This window comes from Microcebus murinus, chromosome 11 (assembly GCF_040939455.1).
Source record: "Microcebus murinus isolate Inina chromosome 11, M.murinus_Inina_mat1.0, whole genome shotgun sequence".
In the NCBI taxonomy this organism is placed as follows: Eukaryota; Metazoa; Chordata; class Mammalia; order Primates; family Cheirogaleidae; genus Microcebus; species Microcebus murinus.
In genome coordinates, this window is record NC_134114.1 from 70062207 (window position 1) to 70089623 (window position 27417).

Sequence of the window (27417 nt, forward strand, 5' to 3'; positions counted from 1 at the left end):
GTGGCATGATCACAGTTCACTGCAGCCTCGAACTCTTGGCTCTAGCAATTTTCCCACCTCAGCTTCCCGAAGTGCTGGTATTACAGGCGTGAGCCACTGCTCCTGGCCTATTTTATATATTAATAACAAACAGAGGTCAAATAAAAAAATTATATACTTAGGACTCTATATTTACAGCCAAATTTCCATTCCAGAACCACAACTTTTTAACAAAAGAGGCACAATTTTAAATGCTTCCAACTTTCTAAACAACCTTAGAAATTTTTAAGTGTCTAATGAAAGGTCCATATTATCTATTGAAAATATTTTCTGTAAAGAAAGAAAGGGGAGCTACTGTGGACTTCTTAAGAGTACCATGTCCTGCCATCTTCTCCTAAACACAGTTTGCTCCAACCCCAGCAGATATGTTTGGGAACATGAAAACTGCAATAGGCAAGTTCTTTTTCAGATAAATGCATATTTTAGTACATGTATAATAGGAAAATACTACACTTTGGGAGCATCAGAGATCATTAAAGAATAGAATTTGGAAAAAAAAAAAAAACACATTTTAAAACATTTATCTTGGAGATTGATGTTAGCAAACTTTTGGACCACAGTGACCTGTTAGGTTTGATTCACTTTTTATAAAAATTCACAGCATCTCCCTATTTTAAGTAATTTGTTTGTTGCAGATCATGGACAGGGTGAGTGGAATGGGTATTCATTTGCAGAGAAAAATATTCTAACACTAATTTGAATTCTCTTTTTCTTCTTTTTTTTTTCACCTGGAATATTTTAAAGACCTGAGAACATGTCAGAAAATTTAACTTTAAAAATGGAGCATGTTTTGAATGTAAAAAAAAAAAAAAATCATATAGTCAGAAAACCAGTTCTTTTCTTATATCCCTTTTCTATAAATAATAATGATAAAATGTTTTTTATCTTTTTATATAAAGAATAATCACCTCACAAAAGAAAGTCCTAGTGGGTTTAGACCTACATTTGGACTGAAAAGACTGTCTGTGGTGAATGGCGAATTGTAGCATAAAAGCCTGAATGAAAAGAATGTTCACGAAACCTCACACAAAACCTCCGAACCATTATATCATGAGCTTCCTACAATATAACACAGAGCTCTATATTCTAGGAAAAGCCTGCCTGGTCTACTTATCATTTCTGCTTTATGTAGTGTACTGTGTGATTGCTAAATTAGTGTATAATGCATTTATAATATTTATAGTACCAACATTTAGTTAAATAACCTTTATGTAAGATTTATGTTGATTTTTTTTATTTCTCATTTAATGGCAAATTATGAAGAGCATGTTTCATAAAGATAATTCTCCATTTAAATTCATCAGTCCATTAAATATTAAAATTATGTTTCTGATGCAATCGAGAACAAATTTGTCCAGCTTCAGTGATTATTTGCACTCATAAAAATTAGGCTTGATTAATAAAATTTAAATGCTTGATTAAGTTGACATTTTCATGTTCCATTCTGATTTATTAAAATTAGTCCCTGTCTCCAGGCCTGGTATGCTGGTGTAGGTTTACCTTTCCCCTCCTCTTACCCGACATCCTGAGCAAGCCTGTTAGAAAGCAGTATTTCGCTTTTGGATTCAATGATGGTTTCAGTAAAACGCCCTGTTCTTTGCTCAGGGTACTGCCTGCCTTTGCCTTTATACATTGTGCATGGTGGAGATTTGTACCATAATAATCAAGAAAGATAGTTCTTTCAAATATCTATGAATATGACCGGAAAAGTGGCATAATACTTAGGGTATTTCTGTAAATTTCAGTTATCAAGGAGTTTTAATCTGTTAAAGATTACTCTTGCTCAAATTTCTTCATATGCTTTTAAAAATTGATATATGTTTTTTTATATTTGTGGGAATTCCATATCCATGGCAATGGGATTATGGACACAGGAAATCTCACTGTGGCAATGCTATATTATCTTTAAGCTGAAAACCAAGAAGAATGACTAATGGCCATGGAAAACCATCTGTTTCAATAGGACTTACAAGGGAACTTTTCAAGAGGGGTAGTGACTTATATAATGTCTATACCCCCATAATACTCACACTGGCTTGCCCTGTTTTTTTTTTTTTTTTTGAGACAGAGTCTCGCTTTGTTGTCCAGGCTAGAGTGAGTGCGGTGGCGTCAGCCTAGCTCACAGCAACCTCAAACTCCTGGGCTCAAGCGATCCTCCTGCCTCAGCCTCCCGAGTAGCTGGGACTACAGGCATGTGCCACCATGCCCGGCTAATTTTTTTTTTATATATATATATCAGTTGGCCAATTAATTTCTTTCTATTTATAGTAGAGACGGGGTCTCGCTCTTGCTCAGGCTGGTTTTGAACTCCTGACCTTGAGCAATCCGCCCGCCTCGGCCTCCCAAGAGCTAGGATTACAGCCCTGTTTTATACATGGTAAGGTGCTCAGGTGTCATTCATTGAGCACTTGCTATTTGCTAAACACATTGTAATTGTCTCTTAAATCCTCATAAGACCCCAACAGATAGCTATTGTCCCCATATTATTGATAACAAAATTGAGGCCTAGGGAATGAATAAATTTGTATAGCTAACAAGCAGGAGGTTTGAAATTTAATACCAGGTCTTCATAACGTCAAAGTTTGGGCTCTTAACTTCTACCACTTGGAAGGGTGTAGTGGTTAAACTTATTTTTAAGATGCTATTGCTATTGCCCATGGGAGGATAATTCATTTGGGATCTTTTATATTTTTTTAAGTGACCTGACTTTTCTCTTACTTAAGCAATGTTACTAGAAAATTCAGTTATTTTTGAAAAAAAGTGATAGTGTATAATAGTTATTTTTTTTTTCATGAAGAAGTAAATTTGATAACAAATGACAGAAAATGTCTTTGAAGGTGTTTGGTCACTGAAGCGTATTGCTCCAGTTCTATATACAGGATGGTAGACGCCTTACAGTTACGCTTTTGACAAATGTTATCTCATATCATGCTTATAAAATTAATATTCTGAGTTATTAAACTCCCAATAATAGTTCTGATTTTTAAACATTTTCCACAAGCAGATAAAGCTGTGTCATTTAGATTCCACTTTTAGTTTGTTAACTGAGGTCTTGTAATTTCTTGTCACCTTTTTGCACCAGGAACAGTAAGTCTCCACGAATATTGTGTGAAACCCCCTTCCACCACCACCCGCCACACAGAGCATAAGGATCAAAGCAAACTAGTTACAAGGTCACAAGTCAGCCAGAAGGTTGGCCCCACCGTCCTACCTCCCTCACCATAATGTTTCTAAGAGCTTCGGCTATCAAGAGGAGAGTACAAAATTATTTAGGAAGGACAGGAAGTCACCACAAATAGGTAGGACAACACATTCACCCTGAGACCAAAACTGTGGGTATCCTTTTTATCTCCTCTCCTGAGTCTCAATTCTCAATTAGAGAAAACAATGTGGGGGCTGATTTTTTTGGAAGTAGAACAGAAATGATAAAACCACTCAGCTGACACATGGATAGATACTTGGGTTGGGTGCTGTGGAGAACCATCAGAAAGTGAATTCTTTGGCTCCATGGAAGGCTTTGAGGGGAGCATAGTGAGTTGGCTTTTCAATGACTCTCTGGGGCTCCAGGGGTCAGCTGGGGCTCAAATAAAAAAAAAAACAACTCAGACATTTATTGGTGCAAGACCTTCAAGTTTCCTTCAAACTTACCAAAACAATTGATTTGCTAGAAAAGAAGCCAGGTTTCAGGGGAGAACTCTTCTATAAGAACTAAGAGTACCTTTTTGCCCCATTACATTCTCATATGCATCTCTGGAGAATCTGAGCAGGTGGGGAGAATTCAGGAAGAAGACAGTGGGGGCTAAAATATGAGTAACTGTAAACATCCTCTATAGCAACTACCACTAACTTTAAACTCTAAGTCTCTTCTGAGTCTTAATAGATTTAAAGCAAGAAGTGTGCTTTCCAGTGAGGAGGGTCTCTTTTTATTTTTATTTTTATTTTTTTTGAGACAGAGTTTCACTGTGTTGCCCAGGCTGCAGTGCCATGGTGTCAGCCTAGCTCACATCAACCTCAAACTCCTAGGCTCAAGCGATCCTCCTGCCTCAGCCTCCCGAATAGCTGGGACTACAGGTATGTGCCACCATACCCAGCTAATTTTTCTATATATTTTTAGTTGTCCAGATAATTTCTTTCTATTTTTAGTAGAGACGGGGTCTTGCTCTTGCTCAGGCTAGTCTCAAACTCCTGACCTTGAGCAATCTGCCCGCCTCGGCCTCCAGAGTGCTAGGATTACAGGTATGAGCCACCGCGTCCAGCCGAGGAGGGTCTTTTGTAAACTGACCTAAAAGTAGAAGTGTTTTCCTTTACATCTTTCTTTATATGAACTGACATGTCGCACACTGGTAATACTCATCTTCCACTAGTCTACAATTTCATCTTTCCAATTTTAAGCTCAACCACAGTCTGAGAATTGAGTAAAAGGACAGCCAATAAGCTCAACAAGTATTGAAGGCAAACATGGAGTTACTAAATGAAAGAGACAGACTGAGGAGTGAAGAACTATGGCCAGAGAGAGATATTTAACCCCCTTTTCTTTACATAGTCAACACACACATACACACACACCCCTGCAGGATGATCTAAATGCCTTTTGTCTGCACATTCTGCATACCATATACAGATCTCTATCACTGCACCAATTATATTCACATATTTGATTTAGTAGTTTGGTTCCCTCACTAGACCACAGACTGTCCGGGGCAAGGAGCATGCCCTAATCACCTTTGAGCAACAGCTAGCACTGTTGGTTCTTGAAAATGTTCAATAAAATTTTGTTGAATGAAAATAATGATGCATAAAAACTAGGCAATTTTTGATTTGGAAAGAAAGATTGGACTAAAATATTTATTCATTGATCAAACTTGTTTTAGCAACTATTATGCTGCTTTATCTGAGACATTTTGCTCTGTGCTGGGATTAAACAAATGGAGGATACAATTAGAACAATCATAGGCTGGTGAGAAAGATCCACAGTGAGCCAATTGTTATAGTACGAGTGTTGTGATTTTTATTGTTATGGTTTCTTTTTAATTTGGTATGGAGGTCCTCTTGAAAGTGACCATAAGCCAAGATAGCCACTTTCTAGGAGAGCACTGACCAGGAGAAAGTTAGGGTCAGGTCTGTTGGTCAGGTGAGAAACAATGAAGCAGTGAACCCCAAATGCATAAAATGGAAGAAATTTATTACTTACTGGTCCCATAGAGGTTAGGGGTGCCCATAGGAGACCAAGTCTGGAGGCAGCAGAGAGCTCTAGAGAGATCCCCAACTAGTAGTTGGGGCACGAAAGAGGACCTATGGGACCATGCCTTTATTAAGGCCCATGGGCATCATCTCTTGCCTACAGAAAACCTGTGAAGGGGGAACTTACTAACTCCATGCTGGTGTAGACCATTAGGTTTTATCATGCAGCTGTGGGTGTGTTTGGTTTGGAGTCAGACAAGGACCAGGTGGGCTACACCACAAATAACCACACAGGGAGGGCAAGTTTTAATTAGCCAAAAGTGATGGGGTACAACTGGGTTTCAAATAACTTATGTCAGGCCTAAAATAGACACTTAGGCAGCATCTGCAACAAATTTATGACAAAGAAGGACATGGAAATTCTGAGGAGTGGACTCGCTTAACCTTTTAGAGTATGAGTTGGTAGGGGTAGGCTAGTGGCCAGGCTGAGAGGGGGAAGTTACGGACAGCTTTTCAGAAGACATGATAATTAGTCATTACCCAGGCACCAATGTATAAAATGTTAAAACCTTAATGGGTGTCAAATTAGTATAACTACCAAAAATCTTCAAAATGCAAATACTCCCACCCAAAGTCCTAACTCAAGGACTTTGCCAAAAGACATTAACAGAAAGATGCCCAAAGATTTGTTTAGGACTTTCTTTATAGCATTGAGAGGGCAAAAATATTTGAAACAAACATTTCTGAAAACAGTGTTTAATTAAGAAAAATATAGTATTCATATAGTGAAAATTATGCATCCATTCAAAACAATGCAGTGGAAGATTTTTTTCAGTAATATGAGGGATACCTTTAGATAGTTTGCAGAAAGTAAAAAGTAGTAAGCTAACAGTGGGTTCAATGTGGTTCAATTTTTGTAAAGAACAAAATGTGTGATAAGCAAGAAACATGTTTTTTGTGAACATATTTTAAAGAGTAGAAAGCATAGAAAAAGTGTATAGGATATTTGAGAAATTACAAATATACTCTGCTCTAGATGCTCCTGCTGTTTTGGGGGCCACCCCACCCTTAGTCCTCCTCTCCAGAGGCCATGGCCCTACCACCTTTCAAAGCTCTTCTTTTCCCCAAGGTGGAAGGCCCCTCCTCCAACCCCTTTCTCAGCTGTGGGGCTTTGACCCCTGTGGTGGGGTGGTGACCTGCTCATGACACCAACCAGGTCCCCTACAAGTGCATGGTGCAGCTGGAAGAGTGGCCCTGGAGCCCGCCCCAGAGCAATGCACCCCAGAAGAGGCCCTCCCTCACCAGGGCAATAGCTACCCAACTGCACCTGTGTCTTTGCCAGCTTCCACAGCTGCAGAGCCACCATGCATTGCACTTGAACCTCAAACCCTTCATGTGTCATGCCTGAGGCAAGGACTTCAAGCACGCCAGCCAAGCTACACATCTGTCCACAGTGGTCACATGACTGCCAGGCAGCTGTGAAGCTGACGGAGTAACTGTGCCTCCACTAAATTCAAGACCCTGCCTACGCTGCTCTTCTCTGGGTCACACGTCTGTCCCACATAGCGCCTAGTTCTGCTGAGGTTACTGTCTTATTCTGGCCCTCAGTTTCCCCATCTATCCAAAGGGAGAGGGAGCCTTCCTTTCTTCCCTCCTTTCTAGCTGTGTCATGAAGACCAAGAGGTTGCCTTCCCTGGGCCTGTGGAATGGGTGGTTCGGAGGAGACGCAGAGAACACAGGCCTGGAAACCGGTCAGAACTAAGGTCCCATCCAGCTGTGCTGTGTGAGCTTTTCCAAATGGCATAGCCTCTCTGTGCCATGGTTTCCTGCTCTCCCAAGTAGTGAACAGTTGTCCAGAAGAAAGAGATGACAAAAGAGCATGGCATGGTCTGTTTTATTTCTATTTCTGATCTACTACTCCCACCTTTTGCTCAATAAACATTGCACACTCCAAAATAAACAAACAAAAGCAAACCAACCCCCCCCAAAACACATAAACAATCTTCCTGGAATACGGGGGGGGGGGGGTAAAGCTAAAGCTATGGTTTGGGTGGGGGCTGTTTATGAGGGGTCTTCTATGCCATGCTTGAAGATGTTGGAGAACCGCCAACTTAGCACAATAACACAATCAGAACTTTATTCCAGAATGATCACCTTCGTCTAGGTCTTGAGATAAGAATACTAGGTGTGACTGGGATAAAGTTGCCAGATAAATATAGGACATCCAGTTAAATTGGAATTTCAGATAAATAATGAATATTATTTAATATAAGTATATCCTGTTGTTATCTGAAATTCCAATTTAATTGGGCACTTGTGTTCTTATTTGCTAAATCCGGCAACTCTAACTTGGGGACAAATGCATAGGGCTTTAGGGCTGGAATTTTCAGAAAATATGCAAAGTAGAAGGCCTGGTCCTCTGCTGGGAGGGAGGGGATGGTGGTATGGTGGTTGTGGTGGAGGGACTTGGGATGAGTGGAGAAAATGTGGAAATCCCATTGGTCCATGGCCAGAGCCTGATGATGTGACGGTTGTCCATACATTAGGACACCACTCTGTACAGGGAGTGATGGTCTAGCAAGGCGAAGCAGTTGGTGAACAGCTTCGAGAGGGGGATGAACTTTTCTTCTGACATCTGATTGGCTATTGATTTCTACTTCTTTATGTAGAGATTGTGCTGGAAAACTAAAGGTCTGGTTCTTTTCATCATCTTCCTTTGATTTTTGTAAGCTAATGACCTTCTGAAAAAATTGAGAAAATTGCTGTTGAAATAAGCACGAAGAAGAAAAGAGTGATCATCCATTTTTAGATGTGTTTACAGGCTGTATGACTCAGTGCTGCTTCTGTTAAGAGCACTGAGTATGTGGTCTTTTTTGGTACTGAGATGCAAACACAGGAAACTTGTGGTCTATGTTGCTATCAGTGAATGATAAAACTCTATTGAAGTAAAGAGGGTCTGACTGTACATTCAACGTGTTTTGCATATAGAGTCCTCTCCTCTCTCAGCTTGACTTTGTCCAGCCTCTTTAGATCTCATTAGGAATATTTCACCTATTCAATATTATATGTTTTCAAATAATCTACCACAGACTTCATTGGAACTGAGCACTGGCTATGAAAACAATAAATGTGTTTGACTTACAGAAACTCAGGTCAAACAACCAAAATGTACCTTTGGTGGACCATCCCCAGTTGTTCAATCAACAGCATTTGTGGTGACAAAGGAAATTTTCCCCTTATAAGCTTTATTTCTAGAGATAAGTGCTCTGGGCTTAACTGGAACAGTTCCAAAGAGAAACAATATCCAGTACTATTCTAAAAAGGAAAAGAAGAATCAAGTATTTTGCCACTCAGGGGAACTAACTAAACATTTCAGTATTTACTAAAGTATTTTGGCAAGGCAGACTTTGTCTCAATTTGTGTCATAGTCATATCATGAGTCAGAGAGTGATTTCATTGATCTGCCCCACTCTTCAGTCTTTTAATGCCTCCATTGATTAGGTAACTGAGATTGTTGTGTGGGAGGAATATCATGACAGTAAAAATGAATGTTCTTTTAAAGTGTAATTAAAAAACACTGCTTGAAGAGATTTTGTGTGTCAAGGAAATTCAAAACCTTTATTCACTAATATGAAGCATTCTCAGCTTTGATTTACTCCTCCTGTGCTCATCTGGGGGATTGGAAGGTAGCTCTCCTGGTCACAAATGCTTCTGAGATTAATGGGGGCACCAATTCTTGAGAGGTTACTGGGTACCTTATAGGAAGGAATTTGGAGATATCTGGGATTCCGTGCAAGGCTTCGGACACTTAGAAAGTGGTTCCTGGGGAAAGACTTGCCATGCATGTTACCATGGAAATAGGCTGGGGCTTTAGAACAAACAGGGCAAAACTGGGTACACACCATACCTACTCTGTAGAGTTCATCACTTATCCTCTTTGATTCTGCATTTTCTCTTATAAAATGGGGATGAAACCATTTAGAATTATTTACTCAATATAATGTAAAGAATAAAAGGAGGTAATGTCTCCAAAAGGCTTAGTAAGATACCTGATACATAGAAATTGCTTAACAATCATCTGTTGCTTTTCTCTGAATGAGAGATAAGGAGACATGGGGGATGGGAATGAATGCTTTTTCATCAGTATGTCTGCTTGGAGGTAGAGTTATCGCTACTGGCTTTTCTGTAACTCAGGGGAGAAATATGCTGTAATGTCGCCCAGGAAGAGGTGGGATGTACCAAAATACAGCCACAGGAGGAAATGTGATTGGCTGGTGGTTAGGACTCATGACTATGACGCAAATTGAGACAATGTCTGCCTTGCCAAAATACTTTAGTAAATACTGAAATGTTTAGTTAATTCCCCCCTGAGTGACAAAACACTTGATTCTTTTTTTTTTTTTTTTTTTTTGAGACAGAGTCTCGCTTTGTTGCCCAGGCTAGAGTGAGTGCCATGGCATCAGCCTAGCTCACAGCAACCTCAAACTCCTGGGCTCAAGCAATCCTCCTGCCTCAGCCTCCCGAGTAGCTGGGACTACAGGCATGCGCCACCATGCCCGGCTAATTTTTTCTATATATATTAGTTGGCCAATTAATTTTTCTATTTATAGTAGAGACGGGGTCTCGCTCTTGCTCAGGTTGGTTTCGAACTCCTGAACTCAAACGATCCGCCCGGCTCGGCCTCCCAGAGAGCTAGGATTACAGGCGTGAGCCACCGCGCCTGGCTTACTTGATTCTTCTTTTCCCTTTTAGAACACACTTTAGACAGACTGATCTGTGTTCTAATACTGGCTCTGCCACTTTCTAACTGTGTGCCTTTGAGTAAGTTGTTTAACCTCTCTGGCCCTGTTTCCCTGAATGTAAAGCAGACATAATGATAATTACAAAGTGAGCAATGGACTCCTGGTTTGCTTGGCCAACCTGCTTCCTTCATTCTCTAAGATCTGATTCCCCTTTCTTGAGGAAGGACTCTTGCAGCCATGCTTGTTCCACATGCTTCCTTGTTCCCTTGCTTGCCCCGGGTACAGGGGCTGGGGGGCGGGGCGGGGGAGGGTTACCTGGGGGGGGGGGTTAGGAGGACCCAACCCATTGGCTGGGCTGACACAATCAGCTTTTCTCTCCTGTGGGAGGACTAAGTGACATGATGAATATAAAGTGCCCAGAGTGTAATGAGGGATCAGTAGTTTTTAAACCCAAAGTAAAGACCATTTCCTGGCACCTACTCTTTGACTTACAAAATTTCTGCCCACAATAACCGTAATTTGGATAGTGATTATAAGCCTAATAGGCAGTGCAGGGGAGGATTTTCCCCAGGTTTGGGAGTGACAGCTCAAACCAAGAGAAGGATGACATTCCTATCTTTAAATCCCTTTCATGCCAGGGACATTTCTGAATGAAGCATGTATCAAATAGTTTGTTTTGTTTTTTTTTCTGGAGAAGCCTAACAATTCTCATGCTAGAAAATTTAATGTCATGGTCCAAGTCTAGATAGATTCAGACCTAAGATTGCTTATTTTTAACAAGTTCAACTGGGAAACAGCGAAGGCGAAATACCATTTTTAACCATATCTTTTTCTCATGTGCACCCTCGGAGACTACAGCTTTGGCCTCAGGAATGACTGTTTACTTATCCTGTCCTTAACAGGTTCAGCTCATTAAATGTAGCAAAACTGATTCGGTAAGGATTACATCTCCTTTTTCTCATTAAATTAAAACAGGCATCATGGCAGGGAAAAAGTAGTGGCTTTTAGCTCCCATGATCTTACAGGTCTCCAGGAAAGGAAAGCCTCTCTTTAACAAACAATAAACACACAGGGAAATCTTTTCCTATTTTGGTATTAATCTCAACTATCAACCAATACATCGAAGACAGGATTTTTACCCATCAATGCACTTTTTTTTTTTTATCTTTCACAGCATTCATTTTCTTTTTTATTTTCAACTTCTTATGTCATGGAAATATTGTTTTATTTTCTCTCTTTGCTAGACAGACCCAAAGGTCATTTTGATTTTTTTTATAGTTTTCAAACTAATTGAATTTTGTTTGCTAAATGTACAGATGTGCCCCACTCCCACCTCCACCCTCACATAGCAGAAAATTCTCTTTCTTTCTCTCTGTCTCTCTCTTTCCTAAAACAGAAAGTTTCCTAGTTTGGAATCAGCCAACAGTGTGATTAATGCACCTCAGAGATCCTGTGAAGTTTTCACATATGCTGAAAGATTCTGTAGTGTCTTTGGGATATCAATAAGGACTCAGGGCAAAATATCATTCATCAAGTGCTGTGCACTACACCCGAGAGTCACTTAATCACAGCACGGCAAGCCCTACAAACACTGTCCCTTAATTTGCATATATGTGTGTGTGAATATATATATGTGTGTGTGTCCGTGTCTGTGTGTGTGTATGTGTGTGTGAATATATGTATTCTGCAACCAGCAAAGGATAAGCCAGGTTTCTTTTCAAAAGGAGCAACCAGTTCAAATGCACAGCTGGGTATGGCAGAAAACACATAATTAGACAAATTGGATTTAAGAGTTACATAAGGTCTCAACTGAGCCAGTGAATAAGAAGCTGAATGAAAGGTTGTGATTGCTGCTCTGGTGCCTGGAAAGAACAGAATATGTGGATATGTGTGTTTTGGGCAAATAAAAGGCAATTACTGGGAGTTATGGAGTGTAGTTGGCATTCAGTGAGAGTTAGACTATAGAATGTTTCACACTGGGCTGTGCCGGGGAATAAAACGTTGTCTACGGCGAAAAGGAAGAGTCTATTGGAGGAGATGTGCCTAAAAGGAAAAGGTTTGGTAAATACTCTTTTGGAGTTATATTTAGGAAAAAATAAAGGGCATCAGAAAAATTATATAATATGTAATTTTTCAATAGGCTATAAAAAGACTTAAAGAATTTTAAGTACAAAAGGGCACATTATATATTATTATTATTTCTCATTCCAGCCAAGGCAAGTATATTCTAGACCTTTCCAGCTAAGGAAAGTGGACTTTTCCAGCCAAGGCAGGTATATTCTGGAGAAGATAACAAGCAAAGTCTACAGCTTCAGAAATTTTCACTAAGAATACTCAAAGCAATGACTAAATATTGAAGATAAGTCCCTTCATAGAATTGAGAAGCTAAAACTAAATTACCAGTTTTTTCTATTTGCAAATAATCTTATTTGCAAATTTGTCTCAAGGCAACTGAATAAAAAGTAGATATTCTTCTCTCTCGACAATATCTCTGAAATAAATGGGACAAAAAAGCAATTGTCTGAGAGAGTCCTATTTTCTTAAAGAAAACATCCTGGATTAATTGACAAGAGTACCTATTAGTCCCCATGACACCAATGCTTATAGCATTTGGGGCTTGTCTCTCAGTGAGCAATTTAAATACGTATCTATAAAATCCTTGCCAATAATACTAAGAAGTTACCTAACCATTAAAATCTCTATTAGGAATCTCATGTTTGGTTTGATATACTTTACAAAAAATGTCTTGAACATCTCTAATTTGCAAAGCACATGCTACAGACAGTGGCAAATACAAAGATGAGCAATGAGTCCCTTCCCTCAAATTTATAATCTAGTGAGAGACAGAAACATAATAGTGGAGTAAACATGGTGTGTTGTCGGCAACTTTGCCAGGTACTTGGTGGTTGTGCATCAGGATTTTTCTCTTATTCTGATGGTTAAGAAAATTATGTTGAAGAAGTATATTTTGCTGGTGTTACTGTTTGAAGTGCATTTTGCTTGTGTTATGTAAAGGGAAGTTCTTTTATGTCACAGGTATGTCTGTGCAACCATCACACTGTTTACCATTATGATAAAGTATTATATAATACTTTCAAACTGATGATCAAATAATTCTGCATCATCATGGGCACTGTAGTTGGCAAAATATATACTGATCATAAACCAAATCAAGACCTTTAATGGAAATTAGAAAAACCATGTAATCTGATGAAGACCAAGTAGATTCTCATGTTTGACAGAACTTTAAATTCTTCTCAACAGATGTCTACCGAGTTATCAGATTGCAAATGTCACCTTTGGAGAAGAGCTCTCGCCCGTTTATTTATATATGGGGACGCTGTCTGAAGTATGCTTGCTAAGGGTGCAGCGACTGAGAGAATCCAAGGGCAACAGAGCATGGCCAGAACAACAAATGCTATTACAGTGTGGTTAGCTTCTGCTTTTTAGTCTAACTCTATTTTAGAGAGAGAAGGTTGCCTCACGCATTCTAAAAAATGCCAAAGAGGGCAGGTGAATTCAGTATAACTTTCCCTAAGTTAAATAAAACTCTTCATCCTTGAGCTGGTATTTCAATACATCCCTGACACAGAGAAGGGTATTTGCTGATGTTCAATGAGTGTTCACTGAATTAAAGTACTTTATAGACTTCCCCACGCCAACCACCATCAATGCTTCCCTCCTTCCAGTAGCAGGGAACAGAGAACTGCATTAAGTAAAATACATCCATCTGGTTTGATCTTTAGTCATTTTGTGATATTATGTCTGAATTCGGGATTCAGTAAGACATAAACACAAATAAGGAGAATAAAAAGAAACAATCATTTGGAGGAACACCCATTTATGATTTGAAATCATAGCTCATTCTGTGATGTGCTTCCTCCTTTAGTCTCTACCAAGATGAGTAATGTTAGACATAGGTGAATTCTTTCTATTGTGTTAGGACCAAAGAGTTATTGGTTTTGATCTGATAAAACTTTCCCCTGAACTTGAGTATTTATAGGCAGAATTTCTGGTTTGTAAAACTAAATTCAATGTTGATCTTATCTGAGGGACTAGGAGTGAGAACAAAAACACACACAAGTAAGAAAGTAGAGACTTACTGTATCACGTTGCCTGTTATCTTTCCCTGATATTATCAAGAAGTAGTTCCATGTCAATAGTAACAACAAAACCAGTGGTATCATGTAGAGCTCAAAGTTCCAGACAACAAAGAGAAAGAGCTGGAGGAGAGAGGGGAGAGAAGAGATGAGTCAACACTGAATTTCATTAAATGGACTCTTATTTATATGCCACTTCAAAAACCACAAAGCTAAATGCTTTAGAACAGCAAGATTAATCTTGAAAACAAAGCCTTGGGAACTTGTGAGGCATTTTTCTAAAAGCACAACTGACCCCTGGAAAGTCACTGTTAAGATTTTTAATCTGTTTAATTTCTGTGAAGGAAAAACTGGTATCATCACATTGTCAAAGAGACAATTTTAATTTTTCTCCTCCAGTGAAATTATTGTTAGGTTGGACAAAATAAAAAAAGGCAGCAAAATGAGCTTCACTACATTGTCAGAAATAGCTCGGTCTATCTGCCTGAATGATAACAAACAAATCACGATTTAATATCAGGGATTTTAAAAAAAAATCTCACTTGGACAATACAATGTAACAAGTATAATAGGCAGATAAAAATACCAAGTCTACACCAAGAACCCCAAAGATTTCATATTATGAAAAAAGTGTTGCTACCAGCAAGTGTTAAAAAAAAAAGGTTGGCTTAACATGCTGTATTACCATAGAAATGAAACAAATAGCTATTGAAAGAAAATTTTGTAAAAGTAAACTTTAAAATGCCTATTTGTATTTTTTCCTAATGCTATCTACTTCTCTAAGTATATACATTTTTTCATTGTAAGACAAATGTTAGATTAAGAACTCAGGGCAGCAGATGGAGCCATTCTAAGAGCATTTACATTGTAAAACAACACAAAACGTTGGATATAAGGTGTGACTCACTCCCGTGCCCCCCCTCCCCCCCCACTCTTGTAATGCTGGACAGATCATCTAAATTCTCTCGGTCTGTGGCTTCTGCTGTCAAATTAAGATAATGTTCAGTTAGGTGGTATTTAAGAGCAGGATTCCACTCCTGATTCCAATGCTAACTAGCCATATAACCTTTCAGCAACTTGCATATCCTCTCTTTAATTTCATGCTCTAAAATGGGGATAATAGGAGTATTTACCTCTAGTTGTGAGAACTGAATAATTAAAATGTGTTCAGGATTTAACACACTTCTTGGTACCCAGTAATTGTGCAAAAACAAATACCATTATTGTGGAAATGTTATTAATACCTTACAAAACTCAGAACAGATAACTAATTAATTGACTAGGGTCCTTAGGTAACACAAAGTCTAATATTGAATGCTAGAAAGTCCCTCTGACTTCTAAGATTTAGCTGAACCTAGCATAACTAGGAATTTCAACCAACTGCTTGGGGTAACACAAACATCTTGCCTTTGATAGGTCAGGAGTTTTAGGGGCAGTGCCAGAAGGATACTCATGTTACACAAAGCAGCATGGGCCATGTGCAGTCTTCTTAATAAATCTTGGTCAAGCCCATAGCCTATTTAAATGGCAGAGAAAATTAAGCCGTGTGGAGTGATAGAGAGAGACTCCTAGTCTTAGAAAGTCACTTGCCTCAGTGTCTTCATATCTTGACAGAGGTCAGGTCAAGTACCTGACCACTTTTAACATCCCTTCTCTAATATTTAAAATAACTTCATGACTTTACTGTACCATCTGTTTTTTTCAATGTGACATTAAATTTTGAAAATTATATATTTTACTGAATTCTTTGATATTCATAACCCAAATGGACACCAAAAAAGCATAAATAACAGTTAATAACCCAAGAAATGAATTTTGGACAAATTACATGATAACTATAGATTCAAGAATAAGAAAAACTCCAAATATGGCAATGCATGAAACATGAGCCCTATCTTTTCTTTTTCTACTAGAAAAGTAGGAATATTTCCAAAAAAAGAAAATATTTTCATTTCACTTTTGAAATTTATACAATATGTACAAAGATGATATAATTGATGGTTATGATTATTAAAATGTATTTTTGTAAAGACAGTTGTTTTTCAGGAAGTGAGTTAAGGTAAATTTGACAGATTTCAACACATGTAAAAGGGAAAATTTTTGGCTACAGTCTGTCTTAATTCTTTACACATTAATTTGTAACAGTTAGGCAGTCACTACAATGTAAGCTTCCTAAAGGTAGAAACTTTTTCTTTTTGTTCACTGTTTTACCACAGAGCCTGGAACAGTACAGGGCATAGTAAATATTTACTAAATTTGGGAATAGACACTGGGGTCCCAAATCAATCAACAGAAGTCTATTTAATTATTTGTTTTAGTAAAAGCACTATAGAGCCACAACATGAAACCAAGTGACTTCAGGAAAATGCCTTCACAGTTATAACCTGGGATGTAATTAATAAATGAATGAATGAATGAATGTATTTCTCCCCCTAACAAATAAGTTTACCTTTGTACTTCTTCTAGACAAGGTTCTCTTTCCATCCTGGCTACATAGTCATGAACTGCTTTGCATATTATGGTCTGATCACAGTCTTTCCTCTTGGACTTTTCTACATGTTTGCCTTTTCTGAGAGCATTCATTTCACTCAATATGTTCTAGGTTCATGGATGAGATCAGATTATTCCATTGCTAAATATGACCACTTATAATCATTTTTAACCTATTGAGCAGATATATTTTCCCTTGTAATGTCCATTCAGTGGTATTAGAGTTCTAGTATTATCCAGAAAACACTTCCTTGTAATGCCCATATATTAGTGTTAGTTATAGGCCTGGCATTACATAGAAAAAACTTTTAGATGTTAATTCTGCAAGCAATCAAGACAAGGTATGGTTTCTGGGCACTTCCTCATTGTAGACATTTTCCTCTAACCACATCCAAATCAATAAATCAATAGCTTTCTTAAAAGACAGCACTCAGACCTGCCACAGCACTTCTCATGAATACCTATGGCGTTTACATGTCCTAACAATGGGGGCACCAGAACATGGGTAGAAGAGAGAGATGTAGGAGAGAGAGGGAGAAAGGAAGAAATTACATTAATATAGGGATCCTGGAGATGGAAAAGGCATCCCCTCTCCTATTGTGTGTTCTTTAAGAATCTAATATTTCGGTAATTGAGTAAGGAGCTCTGACTGTTGAGAATACCTTTTTAAAAAACAAACAAACAAGAGAGCTCTGAATAAACTTTAAATACAAAAACATTTATTTCTTAACACCTAAATGAAAACTAGAAAAGATTTTTTAAAAGGAACATGAATAGCCAGGCGCGGTGGCTCACGCCTGTAATCCTAGCTCTCTGGGAGGCCGAGGCGGGCGGATTGCTCAAGGTCAGGAGTTCAAAACCAGCCTGAGCAAGAGCGAGACCCCGTCTCTACTATAAATAGAAAGAAATTAATTGGCCAACTGATATATATATATAAAAAAAAAAATTAGCCGGGCATGGTGGCGCATTCCTGTAGTCCCAGCTACTCGGGAGGCTGAGGCAGAAGGATCGCTGGAGCCCAGGAGTTTGAGGTTGCTGTGAGCTAGGCTGACGCCACGGCACTCACTCTAGCCTGGGCAACAAAGCGAGACTCTGTCTCAAAAAAAAAAATTAAAAAAAAAAAATAAAAAAAAATAAAAGGAACATGAATACGGATTAACAATCAAAAAGTATTTATTGAACACTTACTATATGCTATGAAGTACTGGGCGTTCAAAATTAGAACAAATGGTCTCTGGACTCAGACTGCTAAGAATCACTAAGAAAAAAAGCAACCATTCACTATAGTATTGGTTTTGATTCTAATTCTTGTTAGCCTGCGAGGTTCCTCTGATAAAGAGAGCCCTTGAAGGAAAAAAGGAGTTTGCTAGCTCATTCGCTCCACACTGAAGCCTCTTCCCTCCTTCTTGTGCAAGGATTGATGCTCTCTCCTCTTTCCCACAGAAAGAAAAAAAAAACTGAGGTAATACAAAAGACTAGGCCTTCAGCATCCCACTAAGGCAGTAGGAGAAAGGAAAAGGCAGCTGAGAGTGACCCAAGGAAGGCCAAGACAATGCAGGATCTGTCCTTGGTCCTGACTGTACTTTTTCACAGGTTTGTGGGGGAAAGAGAGAGATAATAATGGATTAAAATGGGATACAAAAAGAAATCAAAGAATGAAAAAAAATCCCTGACACATTCACAGAATACAAAAATTATTATAAACCATAAAGTGTACAGCATTTGTCATGACTCCTCCTTCCAGAGCCCCTTTTTTTCTGTGTGGGAGGTAGGAAGAGGAGCCGAAGATTCTAGAATTGTTCAATGTTACTTTAGGTGATAGAGACTCTCACAAATGCATGCAGGGTGTTAACTCTTTCGACTCCATCACAATGGCATCATTTCCTTATATTTCCTCTCTGTCTGTCACTTAGTCTTTTCATCTCTTCCCTTCACTGTCTCCGCCCACCACTTTCAATAAAGAAACTTAGGCTATCTACATTTTACTCTTGTGGAATCCATGCCGCCATCCCAAACAAGACACCTAACCCTACATTAGTTATCCCTGCTTATTAGAGACCAAAACTATTCCAAGAATTTGGGGGTTTTCTTTCTAAAAAATCACTAGGTGAGTGTTGTGATTTACAATCAAAATTCTATAGCAGAAGATCTGCATGGGGCACTAGTCAAATGATAATAAGTACATACAACCTCCTTCATTAGGAAAAGGATATTGAGAGTTTTACCCATTATCCTGGATGTTAGCAGCTCTCTGGCAACTGGCCTTGGACCGTCAGCCACCAGCGTGGGATCCCTCAAGGAAATGCTAAGGTGTGGTATGGTGGAAACAGAAGGTCACTCACTGTGTGACCTTGGGCAAGTTACTAGATATCTCTTAGGTTTGTCATCTGAAAAGTGGAAATTATACTATTTACTTTGCAGATTTACATTCCAGAAATGGAATTAGCCCAGTTGTGGGCACCAAAAAAAAATGCTCAACAAGCATGAGGTGTTATTAGAAGCAGGACCAGGTTGGCTTATACTGCATACAATTTTTTTTAGCCCTTCTTATAGTTTATCACCTTTCCTATACCACCCTAGAATCTATAGCTAATTACTATTTCAAGCATAAGAGCCATGTTAAAGAAGCCATACTAACCAAAGTCAAAAGAGATAATGTAATGAATGCCATTTTCAGTATTTTTATATTGAAATATAAAATAATGTGGCCATTGTATGCAGCCATGATCCCAATTTGTCCATATCTCCCTGTATCCATGCCTTTTGTAACACCTTCTCACATTGACACTGAGATTAGGCACATGACTTGTTTTGGCCAAGGGCAGAGTAGCAAATAGGATGAAAACAGGGGGCTTAAAAAACTGTGTGGCACAGTTGTCTTTATCACCCTCGCTGAAAGCCAGACAGCAACCAAAGTAAAGCTACCAACGGAGCAGAAGCTGACTGAGGATGCATGAGTGAGCCCAGCTGTGAGAAGTGGCCAGCCTCATCCAAGCTGCTGACCCTCAGGACCATCACCAAATAAATGGTAGCTGCTTGAAACTACTAACTGCAGAGTGGTTCATAATACAGCAGAAACTAACTGAGGCACATTAGTCTCTCTCCAAGGAGACAATGTGGTATGGTAAAATATGGTCTGGACCAGAAGCCTAAAGAAGTAATTTTTGTTCCGTTTCTGTTATTTGATCATCATAGAATCCAGGGCAATCAGCTATCCTCTTTTCTTTTAGTCTATTACCTATAAAATGGAGGTGGTAACACCAGCCTATTTCATGAATTGGCTGTGGGGAACAGGTGATGAAATACATGTGCAAATGCTTCATCACAAACTGCTATGTTATTATGAATTTAATGCTTTTCATATTTAACATTATTTATAAGAAAACTGCACGGACTTTATAAACTTATACTCCAAGATAAGTTAATACGATAATTGCTCTTTGGGCAGTCATAGAGACAGGTGATGTTCCTTAGAGTGATTCGTGTGTGGTGGGGGAGGGAAGAGTTTGTGGGTGAAAAATCATAAGTGTTAAACAGAGGGTTTGAGTTACAGTTTTTACTAATAATAGCAACAAATCAAGATTTTTACAGACACTCATTACTACTAGTAAATGACATTTGCATACATTGCAGATTTTGTGAACTCTGGAGTTAAAACAATTTGGTTTAAAAATGTTGACCATTTTTAGCAACCTCATGCCCCTAGATTTGAAAGAAAAGCTTGTTCTGAACTAGCAGTTTTATGAATGTCAATTCCTGTTTATAATCTTTCATTTTTAGGTCCAAATACCTTCTATTTAAATCAATATTATCTTGCCTGTGATATTAGCATCCACATCATAAAGTGCAATAGTTTAGCATTATTTGGGTCAGGCATTAAAAGCATTCTAAATTTTAATCATAAATATTCAGAATGGGGTTTTTTTGAAAAGTTTTAATGTACTGAAAAGTAAATAACTTAATTTGTCCTAACAAGTATCTTATGTCATATTGCATAGACTGAACTTTAAGACAAAAGTCCTGAGAAGCAAACTGGGAAGGCAGAGACTATTATTAATACTTCCCTTTCACAAATGAGGAAATTGAGGCTCAGGAGTTTGAGACATGTCTAAGGACACCTTCTACTGATAGGCAGAACCAGATCTTCTGCTTCGTGTTCCAGGGTGCTTTTTCCATAAAGCTCCACTGACTCCAAGGTGAAGAATTTTAGAGTGAATGTTGATGCTTTGAAGGTATTATTATTTAGGGCCTGATTATTCAACTTGTAGATTGTCTACATTTCTCTTTTCCCCTTTCTCTGGGCTGACTACTTTTACATCAGCCCAAAGAAATGGAATGCTGCTTCTTAGGTGTTCTGGTAAAGGTTTGGTATGGCAAAGAGGTCAAAAACTAATGGTGGGAAATGAGGTTTGTAGAGCCAATTTCATTCTTCCCTTTTCTCACCATATCTCATTGGCTCTGAATAATCAAAAGTTGGCTATTCACAAGGTGTCTATTAAGTGGGGTTTTCTTCTGTCCAAAATGTTTAAAAGAGGTTAGCAAGTAAAGGCTAAAGGCTAAAGGTTTGCTGTAAAGGCAAAGACTGGAAACTGAATGAGCCAATTACATTTTTACAGACAAAAAAAAAAAAAGCCTTACTTTTTCACATGAAGATTAAACAAACAAAAAATTTCTGTCTGCCGAGAAGCTAAGTAAAGGTGGGACAAGACTTTTCCCTCATATTAAACAAGGCAAATTATATAAAGTAGGGAGAGCGGTTCAAAATTTTAAGATTTTACAGCAACACCATTTCTTAGGAAGTGCAAGACGTGCATGATTTTTATTTCTTTGAGCCTAGGGTTTTAAGAGTCCCAGACAGGACTGGGCCGTGTGAATCCCATCAATTGATGCTCTCATTGAAGTGCAGTGGAAGATGCCTGCATTCAATGATCATTCAGTGCCACACATGACAGTATCCCTGGGGGAGCCCACTTCAAAAAAATCATTTAAGTTGGAATATTGAATATCCTATTCTTTTGCAAACTACAGTATATTTTAAAAAGAAATCTCATCCAAAATGATTAACACTTCCTACTGTTCAGGAAAAAAGCCTGCCCTTTCAGACTAACAGCTGTGGATCATTAGCTCTCCAGTGATGAGATGTGTTTGATGAGTATTTTTCTTTCTAATTAAGAGATGAGATTCTCTATTTGACTGTCTCTTCAGAAAGAAGGGAAGAAAAAATTTTCTGCCTACATGGAAAGGCCATCTCCTACAAAACAATTAATTATTTCACAGTCCTTTTAGAAAATCCTTTTCCTTCCTAATTTTAATTCATTTTTTTTTTCTTAAACTTAACACACATTTATACTCAGGCCTTCACAGTATTAACCCATTTTTTACCCATCCTTCATCCCCTAATGTTTTCCTATTTGTTTCATCATTCAATGATGTCTATTTCAGATAGAATAGAATGAAGAGAAGTGCAGAAAGTGCATAATATATGCTTACAAGAGTTCATCCAGAACGACTTTTTTGGGTCCCTAAAGAGAACATTTGGCATGAGAATATTCTGATATGACAGAGGCCTCAAATTAGAAAGATAATAAATACGTAAGATACACCTTTTGAGGAAGTAGGCAACGCTTGGAAAAAAAAAAAAAAAGCAAGGTGCTTAGCAATTTATAAAAACTGGTTATGGTAATGAATCCTTAATAGGAAACTATTTCACCTGTACCAGTAATGGTCTTAAAGAAGAGAGTCAGATAACATAAAGTGGGAGCTAAAATATGCTGTTTTTCATTTTGAAAAAGCCATCATCGGAGTTGGCAAGGAGGTGAAATTCCTGCATTAAAGACTTGATTGAAGAGTATTGTCAGAAACCAATGAAAGCACTATTTGCGATTTAATCCCACCCATTGGCACCTTAAATCCTTTTTGGCACAAGAAAAGAAAGGAGGAATGGAAGGAAGGAAGGCCAACTTCCAAATATTTAGTTGCTGAGCTGCCACTTCCTCAGGGCACATATTGAATATATAGGGATATTTTAAGTTGTCACAGTCACTAGGGTGGGAGAAGGAAGACACTGGCATTTAGTGGGTAGGGCCAGGGGTGTGAACCACTGAGAGATTTGTGTGACAATCTCATCCAATGAAGAATTTTCCTGCCCAAAATGCTAACAGCACCCCTTTTTAAAAGCATTGTTTGTTTCTCACATAGACAATAGAATATTCTGCAATTAGAAAAGAAGAAACTCTGCATATATATATATATATATATATATATTTTATACACATACAAGCACACACATGTGTACACAGGAAAAGGCTAGATATATTTCCTAGGTGATCACATGAACCATGACTTAAGGATTTAGAGTAAGTCAGTAGCAGAGAAAAAGAAAATTATTCTTACAAATAACCATTTGCACTAGCTTTCCTCTATTAAAGTTTAATATTTCTTGAAAATCTGCCTAAAGAACTGGAGATGAACCCCCCTATGCCCATTTACTCTCGCTTGAATTGTCAGGCTCCACCACATCATCGGAGTCTTCAGAACCTAGTCTTCTGGGAAAGGAGTGGTTTTGCCTTGAGCTAAATAGCCAGATGGTGTCACCACCTGTTCTAAGGTCTTTATTTCCAGTTGGTTCCAATAAAGCTTTTGGTACAACCTCTATTCAAAAGGGGGAGAAGATAGGCAAAGTGAGCGTCATTAATTCCTAGCACAATGATAGCCTTTCCAAGGTGGTTTTAAACACTCTACGTTATATACTATAACTTAGTTTATTTACTGAAGATGTTGAAAAAAAAACCATTGTTTACTTAGGCTAATAAATACATATCGGAAAAGTTCCAATTCTTTATTTTGTGACATTGTACACTGGGGTTTTGAAGTTGCTATCTGAAACTTAAAGTCAATAATCTTAGTATATCAATGCTTTTTTGAAAAACATAGCTTGACTCCATCTATTAAAGAAGCAAGTGTGACAACTAGATAGGACTCATTTGAAGATGTGCTACATGAGACCCACAGAAACACCCACTGAAGAATCTCCGCAACAAAATGGACCAAAACAACCTCAAAGATGGTGCTATCAACTAATCATAGCATAATGCACACGACTTTCCTTATAGAGATATTATATCAATAGAACCTGCCAGCCAGAAGGCTAGGGAACTTATTTATTTATTTAAATGGCTTTTTTTTTTTCTTTTCAGCTTACAAGTTGCACTGATATTTTGTGTCATTTTTATCAAAGTCAGAGATGAAAGGCTCTGGCTTTGCTTTGAGAACACTGACAACTCCAAAATGTAAAGCCCAGAGTATGTCCAACTTGAGCATCACATCAACCACACATGAATAACTGATAAGAAATCCCTGCAATGTTGTGAGTTTAATGTTAGTAAAAGTTTGGATGTGGAATGAAAGTGACAAATGCTTACAGATGCCTGGAGAATGTTGATTCTCAGAGGTCCCTTTCATGAGAAATTGGTCTTTTACCTTGTAGTTTGTGATGCCTACCATGGTACCAAACACAGTTGGTGTTTTAGTTTTAATAGATTTATCATTTATGGAAGTTTGGCTCAAAATCGGGATGCATGCAAAGACATTCTTGCAGATTAAAGATCAACACTACTTATTGTTTTAAATGACCAAATATGGGTAATTAAGAGGAACTGGTATTATCTGGCCTTTGAAGAGGTTGCTAGAATCAAGTAACAATCACTGTAAAAAATACTGAAGGACTACATCAAAGAAACATTTAAGAATGAGTTAGGATACTAAGCTCATTGAAGCTTGCCTTTCTTTAGTGCCCCATTTTTCCAGGATCCAAATGCTTCTGGAAGGACCCATGACTATCTCACTAGTGTAGGTAAAGAACATTCCATGCTTTAATTATTTTCTAAGTAAGAAAAAATAAGTGTTTTAATGTTGACTCTCAATTTGTTTTAGTTGTTCTTTTTTAATGCCTCCAGTGCCGATGAAAAAGAAATCTTTTTCATGACATTCTAGTCATTATAGAATGTTCTGATATTTCTGTCTTTCAAGTTCTTAAACTATTGTTTAACAAAATCATTGGATTAAATGTGATCTTTCCTTTAGGGATATTTCCACACAAATTTACCATTTCTATTTATTTTCTAGGTCTTTAGAAATATCTTCAAGATTTATTAAAGCTCATTAAACACAGTTACCTTTTAAATTTTTAAAGAAAATCAATCTGTTATCATTACTATTTTTGAAATAAGTTTTTGATCAGTTCCCCTTTTTGTGTATGTATATGCTGTATCTAGACACACAAATCTTATACCAATGTTTGCTGATGTACAAAAATATAAAATTTTCCCTAAGCTTGAAATCTGGCTTTAAAGCTATCTCCATCATGAGCAGGTACAATATTTAGGGCAACAGCTGGCATTTCAGTTGCTCATGGGGGGAAACTCCCTCTGTTCTATATGCTGTGCCAGCAAATAGGGTACCCAGCTATCTAACAAGCCAAACACATGTTAGTGAAGTCTGCGATACAAGTTACTTTAAAAATTAGTACTGCAGCTTTTATACTCCCAGTTCTAACTCACTGAACAGGAATGCCTTTTAAAAAAGCAGATAATCAATTATGGTAATTCCTTTTTTTACAGTAGCTGATGCGCAGAGTGTAGCACTCTGCCAAGATTTGGGATAGCTGCTACCATTCTGACTTATTTCCACTCAAATTATTTCACTCAGTCTGATCCAGCTTATCGTGAATATCTTTCCTGGGCTACTGATTCTTGATCTTTCTCTTTAATCCTTCATGATATAACCTTGCAGTTATCGTTGATTATTCTTTGTCCGGATTTAATATCTTCATTTCAATCTTAAAAATCACAGAGTCAAAGTCAGAAAGCGTGTTTTTACATTTTCACCCTCATAAATAGATTTAGGACCTAATAATATCATATATTTCAGCTACCGTTTACCAGCTTCTGAAACTTCATCTCCCATTCTGTCTTATAATTTTCTAATTTTCTCCTTCACTGGTCTCATTCCCCCAATCCCTCTGTTCTGGAAAAACTTCAAGAGTTATGTTTAGCAGCTCTAGCTATGTCTGAACATTTCTCTTTGCAATTCAAATAATCATCTGAGGCTGATTTTAACAGCCTTCTTTACTCCATTCCATCTTTTACCCTTGCTGCGTAATGTTTACTGATGAATGTCTTTCTCCCATTTCTTAACGGCTCTAAGTGGTCTAGTTACTGCACGGGAAGCCTAAAGGTTTGAACACTAAGTATACATTTCTCTTGGCTATTTTCCACACCTCTAAACATTCTCTTAAATGCAACGGGGCTTCTGTTTCAATGGTAACAGAAGTTATCAGAGAACACTAGTTTAGACAGCAAGCAAGCCGAACTCCAACTGTTCAGACAGCCTGACTTTTACAGTAAAAGGAAAGGCCCTGGGCCAAGACCACTGAGATGAGCAGGTATTTTTAGTTCACTTGTAGGCCAGCTCTAATGTAATTCTGAAATGTTTTCTTCAAACCAAGCCCGACTTTTTCAGGGCTGTCCAAATCTGTTTTCTTTTATAGCAAGTACAAATTCTTGGAGCAAGGGAAGCATGCGTATCATTTGCAATGCTGCTGCATGTCTATGGTGTTGATGCCCGATGGCTCAAATTAGTCCGCAAAACAGATGAGCGCATTGTAATTAGCTCTTGTCAAACTGTTAGAAATACAAAAACCAATTCCGCTGTAATAAAAATTATGAAAAGGAAAAATCTCTCATATCATTTTCGGCCAAAATAGTTCCTGAAATGTCTGTAGTTTAGGATTCCAGAGTTCTAAAAGAAGGCCATTTCATTTTCAGAAAAGCTTTCACTTCATTGACATGGAGATGCTGAGATGTATTATCTTTCAGTCATTTTTGTTGTTGTATTTGATTGCCTATAAAACCTCATTTCTAAAAATGACCTGTCGGGAGTGGACAGATTTTGTTGGGCCACACGCTACTGATGTACAATTCTCAACAAAACATTTATACTTTTGCGTATTTTTTTAAATCAAAATTTTCTATACTTTTAAAAAAATCAGTGTGTCACTATGATCAGTTTTCCCCAATCACTAAATGTTGCATTCTATTTTTAAAAAGAGGATATTCAGCAGGCATTAATCATAGGTTCAGATGTGATACCTTTGATGTCAGACTCTCACATGATAATCATCTGTTTCTTGTTGACAATTTACTTGGATATTCATTGTCTAGGACAGTGACTCAAAAGACTACTTTGCTCAAATCTTTTAAATTATTCACAAGCTTTAGGAGGGTTCTGGAGCTCTCTCTGGAATTTAGTGTACTCTCAAAGAAAAATATGGGCTATTAAATAGGTAGCTATTTTAAAAAGCAAATTATATTAACCAAAAGGTGGTATAGTTTGAGAATAGGATATATATACAAAACAAAACAAAACAAACACTTCTACATATCTTCAGAATTTTCCCAAAGATATATTTAGGTGTACTTGCAGGAATGAGCAAGATGGTGTAAAATGAAGCTTCCTTTAAAAGTAATAAAATTACAATATACATGAGTTAATATAAATCCTGGTCCCATGGCATGTACCCATTGCTACCTGGGAGGCTGAGGCAGGAGAATTGCTGGAGCCCAAGAGTTTGAGGCTGTAGTGCACTATGATTACATCTGTGAATAGCCACTGCACTTTAGCCTGGGCAATTTAGTGAGACTTCATCTTTTAATAAAAAGGAAAAAAAAAGAAAGATCTGGACATGGTAATGCATGCTTGTAATCCCAACTACTCAAGGAGGCTGAGGTGGGAGGCTCACTTGAGCACAGGAGTTTAAGGCTGCAGTGAGCTATGATTGTGCCACTTCACGCTAACCTGAGTGACTG

The 27417-nt window shown here is 37.9% G+C and overlaps 1 protein-coding gene across 7 annotated transcripts in view; it reads right to left on the reverse strand.

The window, feature by feature from the left end:
• The window catches only part of MCTP1 (multiple C2 and transmembrane domain containing 1), a 496961-nt gene that overhangs the window by 76565 nt on the left and 392979 nt on the right, over positions 1 to 27417 (reverse strand). For all 7 annotated transcript variants that reach the window (XM_076008188.1, XM_020290177.2, XM_076008190.1 and 4 more), the window contains one exon: positions 14066 to 14185. In XM_076008188.1, coding sequence (XP_075864303.1) covers positions 14066 to 14185 — 120 coding nt within the window. The remainder of the gene's footprint in view (positions 1 to 14065; positions 14186 to 27417) is intronic.